Source organism: Paramormyrops kingsleyae, chromosome 8 (assembly GCF_048594095.1).
Source record: "Paramormyrops kingsleyae isolate MSU_618 chromosome 8, PKINGS_0.4, whole genome shotgun sequence".
NCBI lineage: Eukaryota > Metazoa > Chordata > Actinopteri > Osteoglossiformes > Mormyridae > Paramormyrops > Paramormyrops kingsleyae.
The window spans coordinates 31,972,436-31,990,020 of record NC_132804.1 but is presented as its reverse complement, the minus strand read 5'-3'; the positions used below and the strand labels follow the sequence as shown (position 1 = coordinate 31,990,020).

General features: G+C 43.2%; 2 protein-coding genes across 4 annotated transcripts; one reads left to right on the top strand and one right to left on the bottom strand.

Moving 5' to 3' along the window:
• Positions 1–38: 38 nt before the first annotated feature.
• On the top strand, positions 39–1,568 carry tp53rk (TP53 regulating kinase). The gene is made up of 2 exons (XM_023796700.2): positions 39–352; positions 1,025–1,568. Exons 1-2 carry the CDS (start codon positions 127–129, stop codon positions 1,507–1,509), a joined length of 711 nt encoding a protein of 236 aa, XP_023652468.2. The 5' UTR covers positions 39–126; the 3' UTR covers positions 1,510–1,568.
• Positions 1,569–3,417: 1,849 nt separating this feature from the next.
• LOC111835869 (transcriptional regulator QRICH1-like) lies at positions 3,418–14,024 on the bottom strand. Of its 3 annotated transcripts, none has more exons than XM_023796596.2 (12): positions 13,766–14,024; positions 9,104–9,364; positions 8,499–8,615; positions 8,291–8,422; positions 6,831–7,484; positions 6,492–6,663; positions 6,210–6,364; positions 5,383–5,497; positions 5,173–5,281; positions 4,937–5,088; positions 4,768–4,858; positions 3,418–4,288 (listed from the first exon to the last, which is right to left on the bottom strand). In XM_023796596.2, exons 2-12 carry the CDS (start codon positions 9,335–9,337, stop codon positions 4,099–4,101), a joined length of 2,121 nt encoding a protein of 706 aa, XP_023652364.1. In that variant the 5' UTR covers positions 9,338–9,364; positions 13,766–14,024; the 3' UTR covers positions 3,418–4,098. The 3 variants fall into 3 exon arrangements, with proteins under 3 accessions (XP_023652364.1, XP_023652365.1, XP_072571787.1); XM_023796597.2 differs by having other exon boundaries at positions 4,768–4,852; XM_072715686.1 differs by having other exon boundaries at positions 13,900–14,024.
• Positions 14,025–17,585: the final 3,561 nt, after the last annotated feature.

The window sequence follows — 17,585 nt, the reverse complement described above, 5'->3', positions numbered from 1 at the left end:
GAGAGTCGGGTTCTACGAAAATAGTTATTAAAAAAAAACATTTCCGACTCCTATACGCAAGGGGGAGTGCGTCTGTTTTACACTTACAGATGGTGCAGAATTTTTGACAGCAGTCTACAAAAAAACATGTCTGCTAAGGGGGTTGGTAGTGCCGTTTTGTCGTATCTTAGCGGCTTAACGCTGCTGAAGCAGGGCGCCGAAGCCCGTGTTTACCGCGGACAGTTTTTAGGGAAAGCGGTAATAGTGAAGGAAAGATTCTCGAAGTCGTACCGTCACCCAGCTCTAGACGAGAAGCTGACGCACCGCAGGAGCGTGCAGGAGGTGCGCTCCATACTTCGCTGCAGAAAAGCAGGTGAGCGTTTGCGGTCACAGTGAGCCGTGAGTTTATGTTAGAAGGGTCCACACCGAACAATCTTACACAGATTATGATGTGGCGGATTATAGCTAAAAAAAAAAAAGTATCACTGACTGCCGTAATGACTTTTGCTAATAAGCTAAAATTTCCAAGTTCACCATCATATTATACCAGTGTTAGAAGAAAAAGCACTCAGAACAGGAAAATAAATGCTAAGTGTCAAAATCCTGGATGCACACAGATCATACCCACATTAGCTAAATGTTTGTAACTGCTCTCTGTTGAATATAAAGAAACTATATATAGTTATAGGTTAATACTTCCCAATAATAAGTTAAATCTTGCTAGCATAAATACATCTTTTTACTGATAAAAGCGTGACTCCTTCTATCACACTAATTCGAGCTAAAAACTCAAAACAAAGTTATCTTCTGGCTAGGAGCCTGTAGGCCTACTTTGAAGCCATAGAGTGCATTTAATTAAATTGGTCGCCATCTTTCGAAAATAAGATATGATGCAACTCATGGAACAAGTAGATAAAACGAAAAGTGTGTGAGAATCATGCATTAAGGCCAAAGTGGAATTGCAGCTTTTCTGAGAGAGCTTATTGAACTGTGATGCAGAGAATGGCAGGATTTTGTTTTCATGATTTGTGTTTTTCTCCCCCAGGGATTTTGACACCTGTTGTCTATTTTGTTGATTATGTATCTCACTGCATTTTTCTTGAAGAAATTGTGGGATCAGTTACAGTCAGAGATCACATAAATTCCACCAAGCTGTCTGAAGCAGGCAATGAACGCCTTAAGCTACTGGCCGAAAAGATGGGCCAGATCCTTGCGAAGATGCATGATGAAGATGTGATCCATGGAGATCTGACAACATCTAACATGCTTTTGAGGAAAGGATCTGAGGACAGAGAACCAGATTTGTGGCTAATTGACTTTGGACTGAGCTACATTTCTTCTTTGCCAGAGGACAAAGGAGTTGACCTGTATGTGCTGGAGAAGGCATTCCTTAGCACCCACCCAAACACAGAGACTTTATTCCAGATTTTGCTGAAGAGTTATGTTGCTTCTTCAAAGAAGTCATCCACTGTCATCAGTAAACTGGATGAAGTTAGACTAAGAGGAAGGAAAAGATCAATGGTTGGTTAATAACTAAGAAGTTTGTAATTTGTGTGATGCAATTATACAATAAAGCAATTTTCAAACTATGCACATTGTATTTGTCCATGGAGAGAATGTGAAAGGAACCAAAACCGAATAATCAAGAAAATCATACAGTAGAGAATGTTTGAAAGTAAGCAGACCCATGTATGTTACCTGGTTTGTTACGTGGAATTTTACATTTCTACAGTCTAGTCTTTAGCAGTCTAAACAAAGAAAATGTAGGAACTGATTATAAACACCTTTGCTGATGTGATCATTTCAGATGTCTCGTATTTGCTGAAATTTGTCAGGATTAGTTTTTAGCTGAAATTGCAATGTTCATTGAAAGCAGGGCACAGCCACAGTAACAAATTTACATTTATTCGGCAGATGCTTTTGTCTAAAAGTGAGGCAGTGATGTGGGGGAAAAACCTGGAAGGGATAACAGTCCTTTAAACTCTCCCCATCCATACAGAAGTTTTTAAGTGTCTGTAAACTGACCACAGATTGGAGGAATGCATTCAGAGGCAGCACGAGACTTGGGATGTTTTAATGTTCAGGTCAAGAACCAGGGTTAAACCCTGGATATCTTAACACATCCTTTAGGGGACCGTGATACCTAGTGCCTGTTAAAGCCAAAAATGGCACCCTAGACAAGCTTCACTGCCGATGCCTCTGTCAGCAATTTGCTAAGTCTGTGTCCTCTCAGAAGATGGCACCATAGGCCATGTCACTGAAGGACTGACCAGCCCTCACAATACTTACCAAGCAAGGAAAAAGTAGAACAAGTTAAATCGCAATTCAAGGACGTTGAATTAACTATCTGCTTCAATACTAATATTTTGGGGCTGTCCACCTGTGTGTTTTGAAGACTTCATATAAAAGTGAGAACCTTCCCATGGGAAAAGTAACGTCACATTCCAATATAAGCAAAAGCACTCTTACAGAACTCATATATTACAATTGAATTTTAAATGTGTGGTGAGGTAGGGGTTTACTACTGCACACGGAACAAATCACCTATGCTTCACTATGCCTTGCCCCATTATAAATGCATTTACATCAGAAAGGTGCAATGAAGTCACTGAACACAGTTCATGAACCACAGAGGCTTATTAACATGGTCAGAAGTCCCTGGGCTTTGAGTGAAAGACAGAAAGCCACACAACTCCTCTGAAATTACGCAATGTGCTCCAAGATAAAACTATGTGAAAGTATAGCAATAACATGTTATTCTACAGCAAGTATAGTGATGTATAGGGTTTTGTTTCAGAAGTGCATCCTTAGACCAATTTCCTTTACTTTTGTTCAGATGTTTAATTTGCAATATAGTGTCAAATAAGGGCAAAATCTGAATTACTTAAAGTTGTGCGATTTCATATAATTTGATTTCCTGAATACATTATAGTAAAGAATTCATTCACAAAGCGCACTTCATAGACAGGCTATTTAAAAATAAAATTGTCCCTAAAAGGGATCCCTCCTCCAGACAGGAGTGCATACCTCTATAGTCCGGTGAAAATCGCTATAAAAGCTCCATTGTGGCTGCAATCACGTTCCTCTTCTTTTCTCATTGCACAGCAGTTCACCTACTATGGCAGCTCCCTGCCGCTGGCACAAGGGTGCAGGAAAGCCGCAGCACTGGCCCTCCGTGAGAAGTTCACACACCCACGGCCCATGAATAAGATCTCATTTATAAAGGTGTCCCACCCCAGGGGGGGGGGGGAGAGAGGGAGAAAAACCAGACACCCCAAATGGACATCACTGTACAAAAGGCATGTTTGAAAACATAGGCTTCCTCATCCATTCTTAAGCATAACTCTAATACTCATATGACAAGGAGGCCATAAGTGAATTAACCCAGAACATAATTTCTCTCTCTACATACATACACGTGTGTATACATACATACATACATACATACACACACGTGTGTGTATACATACATACATATGTGTGTGTATACATACATACATACGTACGTGTGTATATATACATATATACACACACACACACACATACACACACATATATATACATACACACACACACACATATATATATATATACACATACACATACACACACACACACACACACACACACACACACACACACACACACACACACACACATATATATATACAGTGAATTATGTTACACTGCAGTGCTGAGTCCCCTGGGCTTCCATGTCTATGGAGTTAAATATAAATGTCCCTTCAAACTTATGTATAGAAATGAGAGATAAAGTCACTGTCATTTGCTGTCCAGAACATCTTAGTTACCATGGTGTCAGCACAGAACCTTAGATGTCTGGGGGGGGGGGGGTCTCTCCCACTGAAGGCAAATGTGTTGGAGAAAGGGTGAGGGGGTGCATATTTTCCAGCTGGCAGACGGGCATCTCCAGATCTGTACGCTTTCTGTATAGGAGATGATGAACAGGCAGAGATGGAAAGGGCAGTATGATGGCTGCCCGAGTCCAGTGGGGGAGGGGTAGGAGGTAGGGGGGCAGAGGACTGGTCAGGAAGCCGAAGGTGAGCCCAGTCAACCCCCCTACCCACCTCCCTTTTGGCAGCCGGATTCCAGACTGGCTCCTTATTGTACGCTCTCCGTTGCCATAGCAATGGCTTCCTGGATTTCCCGCACGGCCAGGATGCGTGTAAGCATGTGCTCCAGCTGCTCGCGTGTGATTGGCTGGGTGGAGTACCAGATGGGGCTGTTTGGGGCGACGACTGCTTCTGGCATCAAGTAGAAAGTGTCGTTCCTTCCTTTGGCGCTCAGTGGACTGGGGAAGGCATGCATGTTATTGCGGCTTTTCCACATGTTTGTTGAAATCATCATAAGTGTACTACAAAGTACAGCTGGAAGCATTTTGTCAGCTTAAATGAATAATACTGCATCCATGTTCGGACCCAGGATAAAAGTATCTGGCACAGACTTTGAATAAATTCATTCATCTTCTGCTATTCGGAGAAGGGACTGACCAAAGGTTATCTAATTACACCATGCCTGCAGGATTCTTGCTACATCCCAGCATTAAATTGGCTTTCGTGAGCAGCAATAATTTACTCTGACCCCCTTTTCAGTCAGCTTTTTTGAATTTCGAATTGCCTGTTTATTTTCTGTGAATTGATGAAAGTATATGAAACTTTAATACAAACATCAATAAAGCCTGAAAAGCATATACAGATGCTCCCCTACGTTTGGATATTACAGAGTATTGATGCTAAAAGGCAGTATGTAGATGTAACACTACCCACTTACCACTTGAAGAGGTAGAAGTCATAGAGCTTGATGGGACATCGCAGAGGGTTCTCCGGGTCCTCTGCCTGCTCTTCATACATGTCATCTGTCACTGGCAGAGAGGGTCATATGGTCACACAGGGCTTCCACCAGCAGGGGGCGTAATGGTCAGTGACAAGCGTTCACTCACCTTTCTGGCCCACCTGGTGTAGCCCAACCCCCTTCAGATAGCGGATGGTGGTGCTCTTGTCCTTGGGGTTGGAGGGGTTCTTCTTGGTGTGCCGTAGCACTTTGGAAAAGGCTACTTTCATGTGCTGTTCCACCGTCCTCAACTGGAAGTACCTGTGTGGGTTCATAGCAGTCAGTATCTCACACACACTAGGTGGCTCCAGCGAGTAAGCTACACTGAGGTATACAAGCACTCACTTAGTATTGAAGAACATGAGCGTGCTCAGCAGTGTGTTGGGAGAGTGGGCCCCCAGTTGTTTGCACTCCCACAGCATCTCCTCGGTCACATGACTAGGGATGACATAACCTGGAATGGAAGGCAGAGGCACATTAGCACCTGAAGACCAGATAGGACTTTTCCTGGCCACAGTCTTCACTGTGCCTGCCTATGTTGCACTGCGTGCTCACCCAGTGGATGGACGTGAGGTTTCCAGCCATCCAGCACCCGATGCAGGCACTGGGAAAAGCGCAGGTAATACTGGTCTGAGAAGATGTCGTCCACTCGGCCATTTTCAAACAGGTACTGCAATTAGATATAGAAGATGGCGAGGAGTCAGCCAGCATCCCCGAAGTACCTAGGGTCAAGGGCCTTGCTCAAGGGCCCAACGGTCATATGAATACCAGGGTTTCCCCTCGGTTTACAGCTTTTTGGGGGGGCAGATGGACACCGACAGGATTCATGGTATTCATGTGTTTCTTTTAATGACATCAGTCAATATGACAAATGAACTAAACATCAGAACATTTCTGCTACTCGCAGAAGAGCGAGTGTTGCCATCTTCACCACCCTGTCTGCTTTTCAGGTGTTTGACATGACTCTCTGTCCGCTGATGGTAGTGTGCTCAACTGTGTGTGCGCGCGCATCGGGGCGGAACTCCGCCATGCGCGACACAGAGAGCAGAGGAGAATTGTCAACACGCGACCGTGTAGAGACAAAAATGACAAGCTGTTGTGTAAATAAGATAAATAACATAAGGCAATAACATTAGTTAGTTTAATAAAAGGACAATGTATAACCTGTTCTATAGGAAAGGTAACCTTAAATGACTTTTGTTGTGATCTGGCGCTATATAGAAAATAAAATTAACTTGACCTTCAAGGGAGGGGGGGGTGCCGTTGGGCGGGCGGGGACCCCCCTAATATAATGGTAGGGGAAACACTGAATACTCTCCTGCCTTTGAATTGGGATTTGAACCTGTAGCCTTCCAGACCCAGAGCTACATGTTTGTTCATACCTTCTGTATACAGAGAAAGATGTAGTAGAGCATATCGGGTTGGAAGGACTCTCCCTCCAGTCCACGAGCCTCCTGGATCATCAGGGACAGACCCATGTTCAGTTCGGCCACGGCACACGATACCAGGTCCTCTTGAAAGCGCAGAGGCTGGCGGCCTATGCATACAGAAACCCCACAGAGACATGCATTTAAAAATTATGCACGTTGGGCCCTTTAAACCAAGTAAGTCACATGATTCCAGGCCCCCACCTCAGCCCTTTCCCAATTGCCGCGGTAACTCACGGCCAATGGGGGCCAGCCTGGTCTGGTTATCCTTCTCCAGCTCCGTGTTTTTGCTCTGCGCCCAGATGCGCCACACGTCCAGGCCCTCGTCGGGCTTCAGCATCATGGGCAGCAGCAGCTCCGCAGAGGGCTGTGGAGTGGCATCCACCTCTGTGACCTGCACAGCCTGACTCTGGGCGGGGCCAAAGCACCATTAACAGATTATCCCTCAGAAGACCACATCTGTTGCATTATACTCAAACGGTATGGCGATGGCATCATTTTCATGCTTTATATTGCGAGATTAAACCTCTTAAATGTCAAAAACATATCGCAGGCCGAGCAGAGAACGGCCCTTACCTGCTCCGTGCCCCCTGAGGTGTGAACCACATGGTGCTGTGGGTCCCAAATCTGAACCGGCTGTGCACCGGCAGGGTACTGGACGGCCACAGGAATGTGAATGTTCCCATTGACGAACTGGGCTGGGAAGAGAGCGCTGGCCAGCGTCTGGACCGCCTCCTCGGCCGTGGCCACCGGGGGAGCCATTGAGGTGACAGTCTTGTCCTTATCAATGCCATCGCTGGTCATGGCCTCGGGTGAGATTGCGACGTGGGTCACGCCTTGCTGGGCGGAGTACACAGGAATGGTCCAGGTCTCGCCCGTAGAGCTGGTGATGGTGCCAGTTGTGCTGTAGAGGTGCGAGCTGTCCACCGTGAGCAGGTCGGGCCGCAGAGACAGGTAGCTCTGCCCCTGCACCTGTCCCTGACCAGGAGGGGCCTGGGGGATGGTTAGGACAGTCGCCAGCTGCTGCCCGGGGAGCGTGTACGACACGGCGATGGGCACATCCACCTTGCGCTTCTTTGCCGGTTGAAGGACCCCCCCCACGGGCCCTGCTCTGCGCTCACCCTCCTGCGGGGAGCCTTGCACCACGTGCTGGGGTGATGCCACCCCCACTGTCTGGATATGAATCTGCTGTCCCCCATCGGCGACTGCCGCTACCAGCTCTGCCTGGATCTGAACAGAGGCGGATCATTCATGACTAAACCCACCGGCAGGACGGAGAACTCAACATACCTCCAGCCTGGAGAGACCAGCAAGTATCGACATGCTCTTAGACTGGCTAATCCTGCATTCGATTATCTCTCTCCGAGTTGGAACTTGGATAAAAACTTCATGAAAAATGCCACTTCCTGTCAGAAACATGCCTCCTTTCCGACGTTGATGTCGGACAGAAATTTGTTGTCAGAGATTCCACTATGACGTAATTTCAACATGATGGCTTACACAGTCAACAGATTTTATAAATATTTAAAATGTTTATTTTGTTAAATGTATTAATAGTTATAAATGTAATTGCACGTGGTCGATTTAGAGAATACCATATCATGACCGTAAACAGTATCCTAGCATGCAATATTTTACCAGACTTGTTAGTGTCTTTTGTTTGTTTGTAGTTTGTCTGCCTCTTGAAAAACAAATATTTTTATGGATCTACTAAAATATTATAAAGCTTTTAATGTGGTTTGACTAGTTTTCTGTGTTTCTTGTTTGTTTGTCTCTCGGAAAGAAGAATCTCACTCCAAATCTGCTAAAATATAAAGCAATTACACACAACAGCGTGTTCATGGAGGCAGCCATGTTTGTTCCGAGATGTGTAGCTCGAATGAGAGATTGTCGGACGTGACGTCATGCACCTTGGAATTTACGACTTTGGAGAGATAATAAGATCACGTGTGTATGGAGTATGTGAAAACACATGGGTCTATGGCACATTAAGGTACAGAAATATACACAGGTAAACAGATGAAGGTCCAACTTACCTGCTGCTGCTGTAAGTGCTCTTCAGATATCTCCCCCTGCACAAGGTGCAGCTGGGAGCCCGACAAGTGCTGCTGGGTGGTGCTGGGGATCTGCAACACCTGCTCCACCGAATGATGACCCTGGATCTGCACCTGAACATGAACATCAGCAGAATGTCTGGTGACTGAAGACCGCAATCGCCCCCCCCCCCGCCTCGTCTGCACTGACCTGCACTTGGATCTGCTGCTCAGAAGCCTGGTGCACTGCAGCGGTCAGCTGCGGAGACAGCTGCGTGGGTGCCTGCTGGTGCTGGTGCTGCGGCAACTGCTGAACCTGCAACTGCACCTGAGCAAGAGGCAGCCGGGGTCAGTCAAAGATTACCTCGGCTGTACAGTAGCGTGCAACCATATGAAACACATTCTGCACGCGGAAAAGTCCACATGATGTTTGAATAGTCGATTAATGTAACTGGGATAGAATCATATAACTTACAGCAGATACTTTTTGAAGTATTGAAAAGATGTACTTGGCTCAGAAGCACAAAAACATCCTCTTTTTCTGTGACAAAAGTGGGCAACCTTATTGTTAACAGCATGCTGCCCTCCAGAGCTGGCAGATGGCCCCGTGCTCTAACCCCAACATACACACTCATGGCGAAACGGGATATGTGAAAACCAAGTAATTCCTATGCATCTTGTACAAATAAAGTGGAAGCATTTATAACAGGGTTACAACAAATGCAGAATTTAAAAGTTGCAATAGTTAACACTACCGCATTAATAATCACTGAATGTAAGCCCAGTATAGCAGTCCCACTGTATAGGCGCTCCTACCGGACAGGCCAGCTCCAGCAGGGATCCCGCCACCTCTGTGCTGTCGGCATAGACACAGTTTGCTCCCTGCTGATAGACCACAGTGGTGCCACCTTGCTGGAAGTCTTGCAAAGCTTCGGGGCCCTTGGCGGCCAGCGACTCCAGGAAGCTCTTCATGCGATGCTGTGGGACCGTCCGCACTTTCTGACGCACGTACTCTTCGAAAGGGACTGCGTTCTCCAGCGAGTCGTTCATGTCACTGCACGCCTCCCACTGTCGGACCTGAAGGAGGGGTTTATACAGAAATTATATACAACCAGGGTCCCCTGAGCCAGGTACAGTCATGTGAAAAATTAGGACACCCCATTAAATGTTTAGTTCTTTATTAAGAAATATCAACTTATCACTATTAAATCTTCTTCTAAATCATATGTGTAGATAAAGGTGATGTAACTATCACCTATGCAAAAAAAGAAACAAATTCACTTATTTAACAGAAGAAATTAACTATGATGCCAATTTCCATTTAGGAAAAAGTTAGGACACCCTGTGCCCTAATAGCTAGTATTTCCCCCTTTGGCTGAAATAACTTCAATGAGACGTTTCCTATAGCCATCTATCAATCTCTGACATCGACTGGCAGAAAGTTTTCCCCACTCTCCAATGCAGAATTCCTTAAGCTGTGTGATGTTTGAAGGGTGTCTTGCATACACTTCCTCTTCAAATTACCCCACAGCATCTCAATAAGATTCAGATCTGGGCTTTGACTTGACTATTCCAGAACTCTTTCTTGTAAGCCATTCCTTGGTAGATTTACTGGAATGTTTTGAGTCATTGTCATTTGCATGATCCACCCCAACTTCAGCTTCAACTTTTGGACAGATGAAGATGTCCTCAAGCACCCTCTGATATGACGAAGAATTCATAGTAGATTCTATAATGGTGAGCTGGCCAGGTTCTGCTGCAGCACAGCAGCTCCAAACCATGACATTTCCACCCCCATGCTTCACAGCTGGCATGAGGTTCTTTTGAATGTCTCAACAGAAATCGAGACTCATCAGACCAGGCAAAATTTTTCCAGTCTTCAACTGTCCAATTTTGGTGAGCTCGTGCAAATTGTAGCCTCTTTTTCCTATTTGTAGTGGAGATGAGTGGTACCCGGTGGGGTCTTCTGCTGTTGTAGCCCATCCGCCTCAAGGTTGTGCGTGTTGTGGCTTCACAAATGCTTTGCTGCATACCTCGGTTGTAACGAGTGGTTATTTCAGTCAAAGTTGCTCTTCTATCAGCTTGAATCAGTCGGCCCATTCTCCTCTGACCTCTAGCATCAACAAGGCATTTTCGCCCACAGGACTGCCGCATACTGGATGTTTTTCCCTTTGCACACCATTCTTTGTAAACCCTAGAAATGGTTGTGCGTGAAAATCCCAGTAACTGAGCAGATTGTGAAATACTCAGACCGGCCCTTCTGGCACCAACAACCATGCCACGCTCAAAATTGCTTAAATCACCTTTCTTTCCCGTTCTGACATACAGTTTGGAGTTCAGGAGATTGTCTTGACCAGGACCACACCCCTAAATGCATTGAAGCAACTGCCATGTGATTGGTTGATTAGATAATTGCATTAATGAGAAATTGAACAGGTGTTCCTAATAATCCTTTAGGTGAGTGTACATGCTTCTTTCTGAAGGCCTCAGAGAGCTCTTTGGATCTCACCATGGTGATCCCACTCACTCAACAATGAAGAGCAAACCAAACTAAATGTCTATGGTATAAATAAGACAGACTCCACCAAAAAGCTCTGTAATAATGTTCTAATCATTTTCACCTGATGTGGTGCACCGGAATCTAACTCTAGGCATTTTAAATAATAATGGATGTGAGGGTGTGCTAACTTTTTGCTAAGTGGAAATTGCATCATAGTTAATTTCTTCTTTTAAATAAGTGAATGTTTTGCATAGGTGATAGTTACATCACCTTTATCTACACATATGATTTGAAAGAAGATTTAATAGTGATATGTTGATATTTCTTAATAAAGAACTAAACATTTAATGGGGTGTCCTAATTTTTCACATAACTGTAACTGCTCCAGATATAAAATGCTGGGTGAAATTACTGAAATATGACATCCTGATTGTTCTTGAAAGGCCAACAATACATTAATAATAAGAAAAATGCAGGCACTAAATATACCACTGTAAAAGTCTGTTTATCTCATACTTCATACATGTGGTCCCACATTGTCCTATGAAGTAAAATTACGGTTTCTTGTAATTCCTTAAAACCGGGATAAAACTTCTCAAAGAGTCTCCTACAAAGTCAGGGAGCACTCTGAATGTTGAAAAGTTTGTTTCATAAAGATAAAAACATGAAGATACAAAAATATCAGACTGAACACAAATTGATTCCCGGAATTTTCAGATTTGAATTTTAAAGTCAAGTAGTCTCCCTCTACATATAACCCTGGCTCATTAGTCTTTAAAAATCATTATCTTCCTCAACTGGATAAGAAAAAAATAAATGCATTTATCAGTATATACCGTGTATAAGATCGACATCCAATCCTATTTGCCTGCATCTTCCCACGCTACCTTAAATATCTGCAGTGCGAGTTGTTCCGCCAAAATAAGGCTTTCGAAATAAACCTTGCAAAACCCCAACTTACTCCCAGCTACATGCCGCCTTGTGCATCGGGCATATGTACTATCACACGTCAGTTTCCTCAGTTTTTTTTACAATACATAAATAATACGCATTTCGCATGAAAGCATACTTATGCAGTCAATAACAAAACGGGTTACATCTTGCTTGATGTCGTTATAAAATCCGGCAGAGATCGGACGTAATCTGTACCTCAGTTATGTTCAGGTTTATAAAAATCGAGGAGATCCGATGTCATTTCTGCGAACGACAGCTCGGTCGGTGGGAAATTTAACACTAACAAACAAAAAATGGCCTGCAAACCGACTGGACCAGGCCTCGCCTAGCAGAGTCAATCCTCAGACTTTCCTGAGTCTGAAACCCACTCCGGCAAGCCTGCTGACACCGGGAGCGCAGCGCCCACCACATCCTATGCTGCTTCAGCTCGGATCGCAGTCGGGGTCGTGAGATGACTTAACTCTACTACTACTAATCTCTCAGTAATTTTACCCTTTGTTGTACGCGAATTTGGTGTGGAAGAATTGTTTATACAAATTAGGATACAAAACTGTACACGACCTCCCGGCCATAACCACACAGTCAATTCAACAATTGTCAATTTAAGATTATTTTGGGTCCTCCGTTACCAATTCCGGGTCCCATATGAACAGAACACGCGTATGTAATGATTTTTAATACATGACTAATGCATGTAATCAAACTACTATGAGTGTTCCATTTATTTAATTAATTTATTAATTAATTTATCAATAAATCAGATGGCCCTTTGTGTTACACTGGATTGGAAGTTACAGCAGCTGAATGAGTTATTCTGATAATACTTAAATGTTGCACTACCCAACACACGTGTATGTTTTGCCAAAGAACACTTGGTCTGGCAGTGATCTTTGTCACTACCTAAAAGGGGGCTCACAGCAGTACAATGGAGGGGGCAAGGGGCACACGCGATATACTGACATGCGTTTACAGCTAAAATCACCATGGCGACGAGATCATGAACGTAAGAATAAAAATTTGCCTCATTCTGCAGATGAAGACGTAAAGATCCCACATTCCAGTCGTCTTATTGTTGGCTACCGTTAGTGATACTTTCAGGCCCCGTGTATTCACGACAAATTAATGAAAGGCTTTCTTTTGTCATCCTGTCAGAAAAGAAACAAAGCCCTCACAATTCAGCAAAAGAAAATCCCGTATGTCACTGCTTGTATGATTTATATCTCGGTAGCATACAGTAACTACAGAAAGTTCAAGCGGACACCTAATTATTAGTTGTTGCGAAAGATACTACTTTTATAATATTGCTACTTCAATCGCACAGGTTGATTACATGGGCCCAGTATGTAAGGAAATTCTATTCTAAAACCCCTTTGACACCAACTGAAAGGAAGAGAGGAGGCTTTTGCTGGTTGACGAATATACATACAAGTCCTCACACTGTCTCTCGGGCACAAAACGAGGTTAAACAAAGGTTTCTGTCATTTAATAATGAAATTGTCAGAATGTATATTGCCCTGAAAAGCCCATGTTTGGACAGAAACTGTATCCATTAACCAGGAGATTCATTCAAAACATTTCTTTTACGACATTACTCAGTGTCGTGGCAAACAACAACACGTCATCAATAATTCCTATAATTATTTAGATATTAAACTAATTATTAATGGCCACATTGGCCAAGTTTGTGAAAACTGAAATCCTGTGAATGTGCACAAACACTGACATAAAGTCACATGGTTTAAAGCCACCGGAGTGCATGCTTTTGAATGGTCAGTGTTATTGTGGCATTCACTCGTGGAAAGGGGGTCTTGACCAAATGTGCACACGACGATCTGAGCAGCGTTTATCCTCTATCCCCATATTACTGGTAATCGCCATAATATCACGTCAGTTTATCCACACCCCTTGGCTAACCAAGCTCACAATTCGCATTCGATCGAAAGAGTGATATGAAAAAAAGGTAAGACACATACTGGCATTAAATGCAAAACCTCTGGGAAGAACCATTCCCTGTAGCCCCTTACCCCTTTCAGTCTGGGCCAGGCCGCTACACTCCGCCCTCGCCGGCTACGCTTCTCCTTCCTTGGCTACTGAGGCACGGATCCACCGCGCTCAAGCTTTTTACATCAATGGATACTTTGCTGTTCGTGTAGTTTACCTGCGTGGAACTCTCTTCCTTAAAGAATAATTAAAATAGTTATTACTGTTATTGCTCTTCCCACGGCTCAGCTCTCGTTGAGCGCCATCTTACATTCAACCCCTCGCAGCCAATCAGACGGCTGTGCGCAGTTCTCGCGAGGGGCTGATAGCCAAGACCCGCGAGATTTGTATGGCGCCATACAAAGGTCTTAAAGGAGACAAATATGAACTATGACAGATTTGAGCTACGTTGTGTTGAGTTGTTAACTTGGACTGTAACACTACATGAAAGATGAATTTTGTAGAACAATCATGAAAATCAACTGCGCTATAATAGGTATGTGCAGAGCAATTTGCATGTATTCTGCCAGATTAAGTGCGGTAATGGCGGTGGCGACCAACGCAATGTTAAAGTAATGTATCTGTAAATAAATACTAAATGTGGCGTTATGATTTAATCTCTAATGTGTATAATATAACAGTAATGCATTCGTGCTTTTCCATGTAGTTGCATATATATGGAAAAAAGAAAGGTTTAGCATTACAATGACTAATTAGAATATTAGAATCTTTAGAATTTTGACTGCAGTCCAAAAACAAAAATTAGTTGCATTTGAAAAACAAAACAAATATATGATTTAAGTATTTTTACTATATATTTTTATTTATTATAATTTCTTTAAATGATCCATATGAATGTAGTTGTTCGTTGGTGAATGTTTAAAAATGTAAAAGTACATAAACGTTGAGATCTGGATGTGTTCAGTTTCCAGTTAGTTTTAAACCATCTTTCATAGTCGTTTATGCAATACAGAAGTTTAAACCATACATATATAGTTACATACTAGTATGTAAACTTTCTATTGCATTTTCTATTGCAGCTTCCTCTGACCAAAGTGCTTCACACATTAAAAATTAAATGAGTAATAATAACGGAATATATACAAAAACAAAGAATTCTTTTGCCAAAAGGTATAAGTCAAACGACATGCAACATAGCAGACTGAAATCAAATGGAAGATTAGAATGCATTTCTGTGCCTTTAACGGGGTCCCAGACTGCCTTAAAGAACTCAGCATGTGTCAGTGAGGGCCTCCCCCTGCTCTCTTCACAACCCACTGCCTGTTCACACTTTTAAGGTGGACTGAAAAAGAAACATCAGACTGTAGTTGGATATCACTGTCTTAAACTGGTTTTATCCAGGAAGGAGTTAATTCCCACGGCCTCCCCTTAACCCCATGGAGGCCCTGTTTTGTAGAATGTGTGATAGTGTCCACGAAAGCCTGTAGAGTATTTACCTATTTACACCAGGGCCTTGCCCACTTCATGTGAGGCTCCTGGACTCTTGTGTTTTGGAGGTCCCCCCTGTCATGGGTGAGGGCATGGGCACATACAGGTACAGTACTGGGTTCTGCTTCACTGCTGAGGTTTTATGTTCGAGCTAGCTTGCTTTATTGTGGCTTTTCAGGTCTGGACCTGGTTAACCTTATCTGAGAAGTTACTGAGCTAGCATTGTTAGCCATTTCTAAGTGACACAAGATAAATTTACTGAAGGCATGTTTTGGATTAAAAGCTTAACAACTAAACTACAACAACACGGCATGGAAATGTTGAATCTTTTTTTTTTTTTACCATTAATAACTAATTGGCTGGGATTATAACCTGATCCACAAAGCCACCTACTGTATCTAGCTAATGGTACATTGACATGTATGATATACTATAAATTTTTACTAAATAAACTGAGTAAAGAAGGGACTAACATTACATTTCAGAGATACACTGGAGTCAAGGGGTTTATAACATGACTAGCTTGCTATGTTTTGACTTGTCAAATAGCTAACATCATGGTGCCTTGATGCTCAGCTCACAACTTAATCCCTTAAGGGCCCTTCTTTTAAGCTTGCAGTATGTGCATCAAGGAGCAGGGGGCTCTGGTGGGCATCTCTTGGTATAGATGCAGAGTCCCCTGGTGGGCAACACTCACTATATATGACGAGGGGCCTGGGCGGCCTCGTGGTGGTCAGCTTGCACTGTACATGCAAAAAACCAGTTTAAGACAGTGTAACTGGTGGTTAAATTGTGCTGTATAGAGTAAAGATGCACCGATCCGATATTGCGTGACCGATCCACATCCTATACTTACTTAGCTAGTTAGTTACTTAGTTTTTGGCAATCTCTAGAAAGATAGATCCTATTTTGTGTTAAATCTATTTGTACAATCAATCGCACGACAGTTCTTTCCCATTTTACATGTGTTTTTGCGGCATTCAAATCGAATGCTAACGCTACCCCTCAGTCTTTTTTGGGTGTGAGTACAGTGACTTCCGCCTGCCGTGACGTCATGCGCATACCCTTCGCAGTACGAGGAGCGTTAGATAAAACGTGACGATCTGGGAGTATTTTACGCTTTTAACAGAAACCATGCAGTAGTACAGGGATTTGCAATCTTTGTAAAATAAAGATCTGAGAGGTGGGAATAGCGTTTAATGGACAATCCCACTTAACAAAGCGCACGCAACTCTGCGAGACAAAAAAAAACAATGGATGATTTGGGAGTCGCTAACCTGGACTGTCTTGCGAACTCGCTGCAGCTTGTGATACACGAGGGGCTGCCATCGCAACAAAGTGTAACTGAGCTGACGCCAATGGGAGAAAAATTGTTTTAAAATTTTAAGCATTCGCCACTTGTGTATACTAGCTTTGAAGATATTCATATTGAATTGCAAATGCCTCAAAAACGCTTAAAACAAGACGTACAAACGAGGAGGAACAGTACGTTATGTATGTTTGCAGTAGCCTAATTAAATTTTTTGTCATACATTTTTTCCACCTGTATTTACTAGCTTAAAAAAATAATATATAAAGTATAACAAAGTAAAAAGAGCTCTTCTGAATCTGTATCGGCAGTTGCGTATCGGAATCGGATTGGAACTGAAAAAATGTGGATCGGCCCATCCCTAGTATAGACTTAGGGGTCCAGGGGCCCTGATGTCAAATTTGTGCTGTATGTTCAATGGTCCTGGAGATCAACTCTTGCTCTCTACATAGAGGGCCCTGGTGTTAGATAGTGTTGTAGTTCTCGAGACCGGTCTTGGTCTCGAGACCAATTTTTTGTGGTCTCGGTCTTGTCTTGGTCTTGACTCTATTTGGTCTCGGTCTTGTCTTGGTCTTGACTATATTTGGTCTCGGTCTTGTCTTGGTCTCGGACATAGCGGTCTCGATGGGATGGGGAAAAAAAGAGAAAACCACATCCTCACAGAACAGTATCATTATTTATTACGCGCCTCAATTCAAATGCAACCAGTCAGATGCATCCATTTCAAAAATGTTACATTTTATACATTTTCTTCACGGACACTGCCAGTGCTTCACAGTCCACACACATCATACACATCGTATCATACATCGGCAAAGAAATGTCCGAAAAAGTCCGCGAAGTCTATAGCATAGTTATAATCCAAATAAATTAGGTATTTTACATTGATTACAAAGCACGGTCTTGGAGGTGCAAGTCAATCTGGAGGCTCATTCTCTCCATTCTCTTCAATTCAAAGCAAAGGATCATTACATAGCTGTATTCATAGCTTACCCGAGGCCTCTGTCCCTGGTATAAGAGACTTAATATGAACATCTTTCTGGTACATCCCATCTCTTTCCCTTGACGAGGTCTGATAAAATGGTTATAGGAGAGGATTGCTGAGA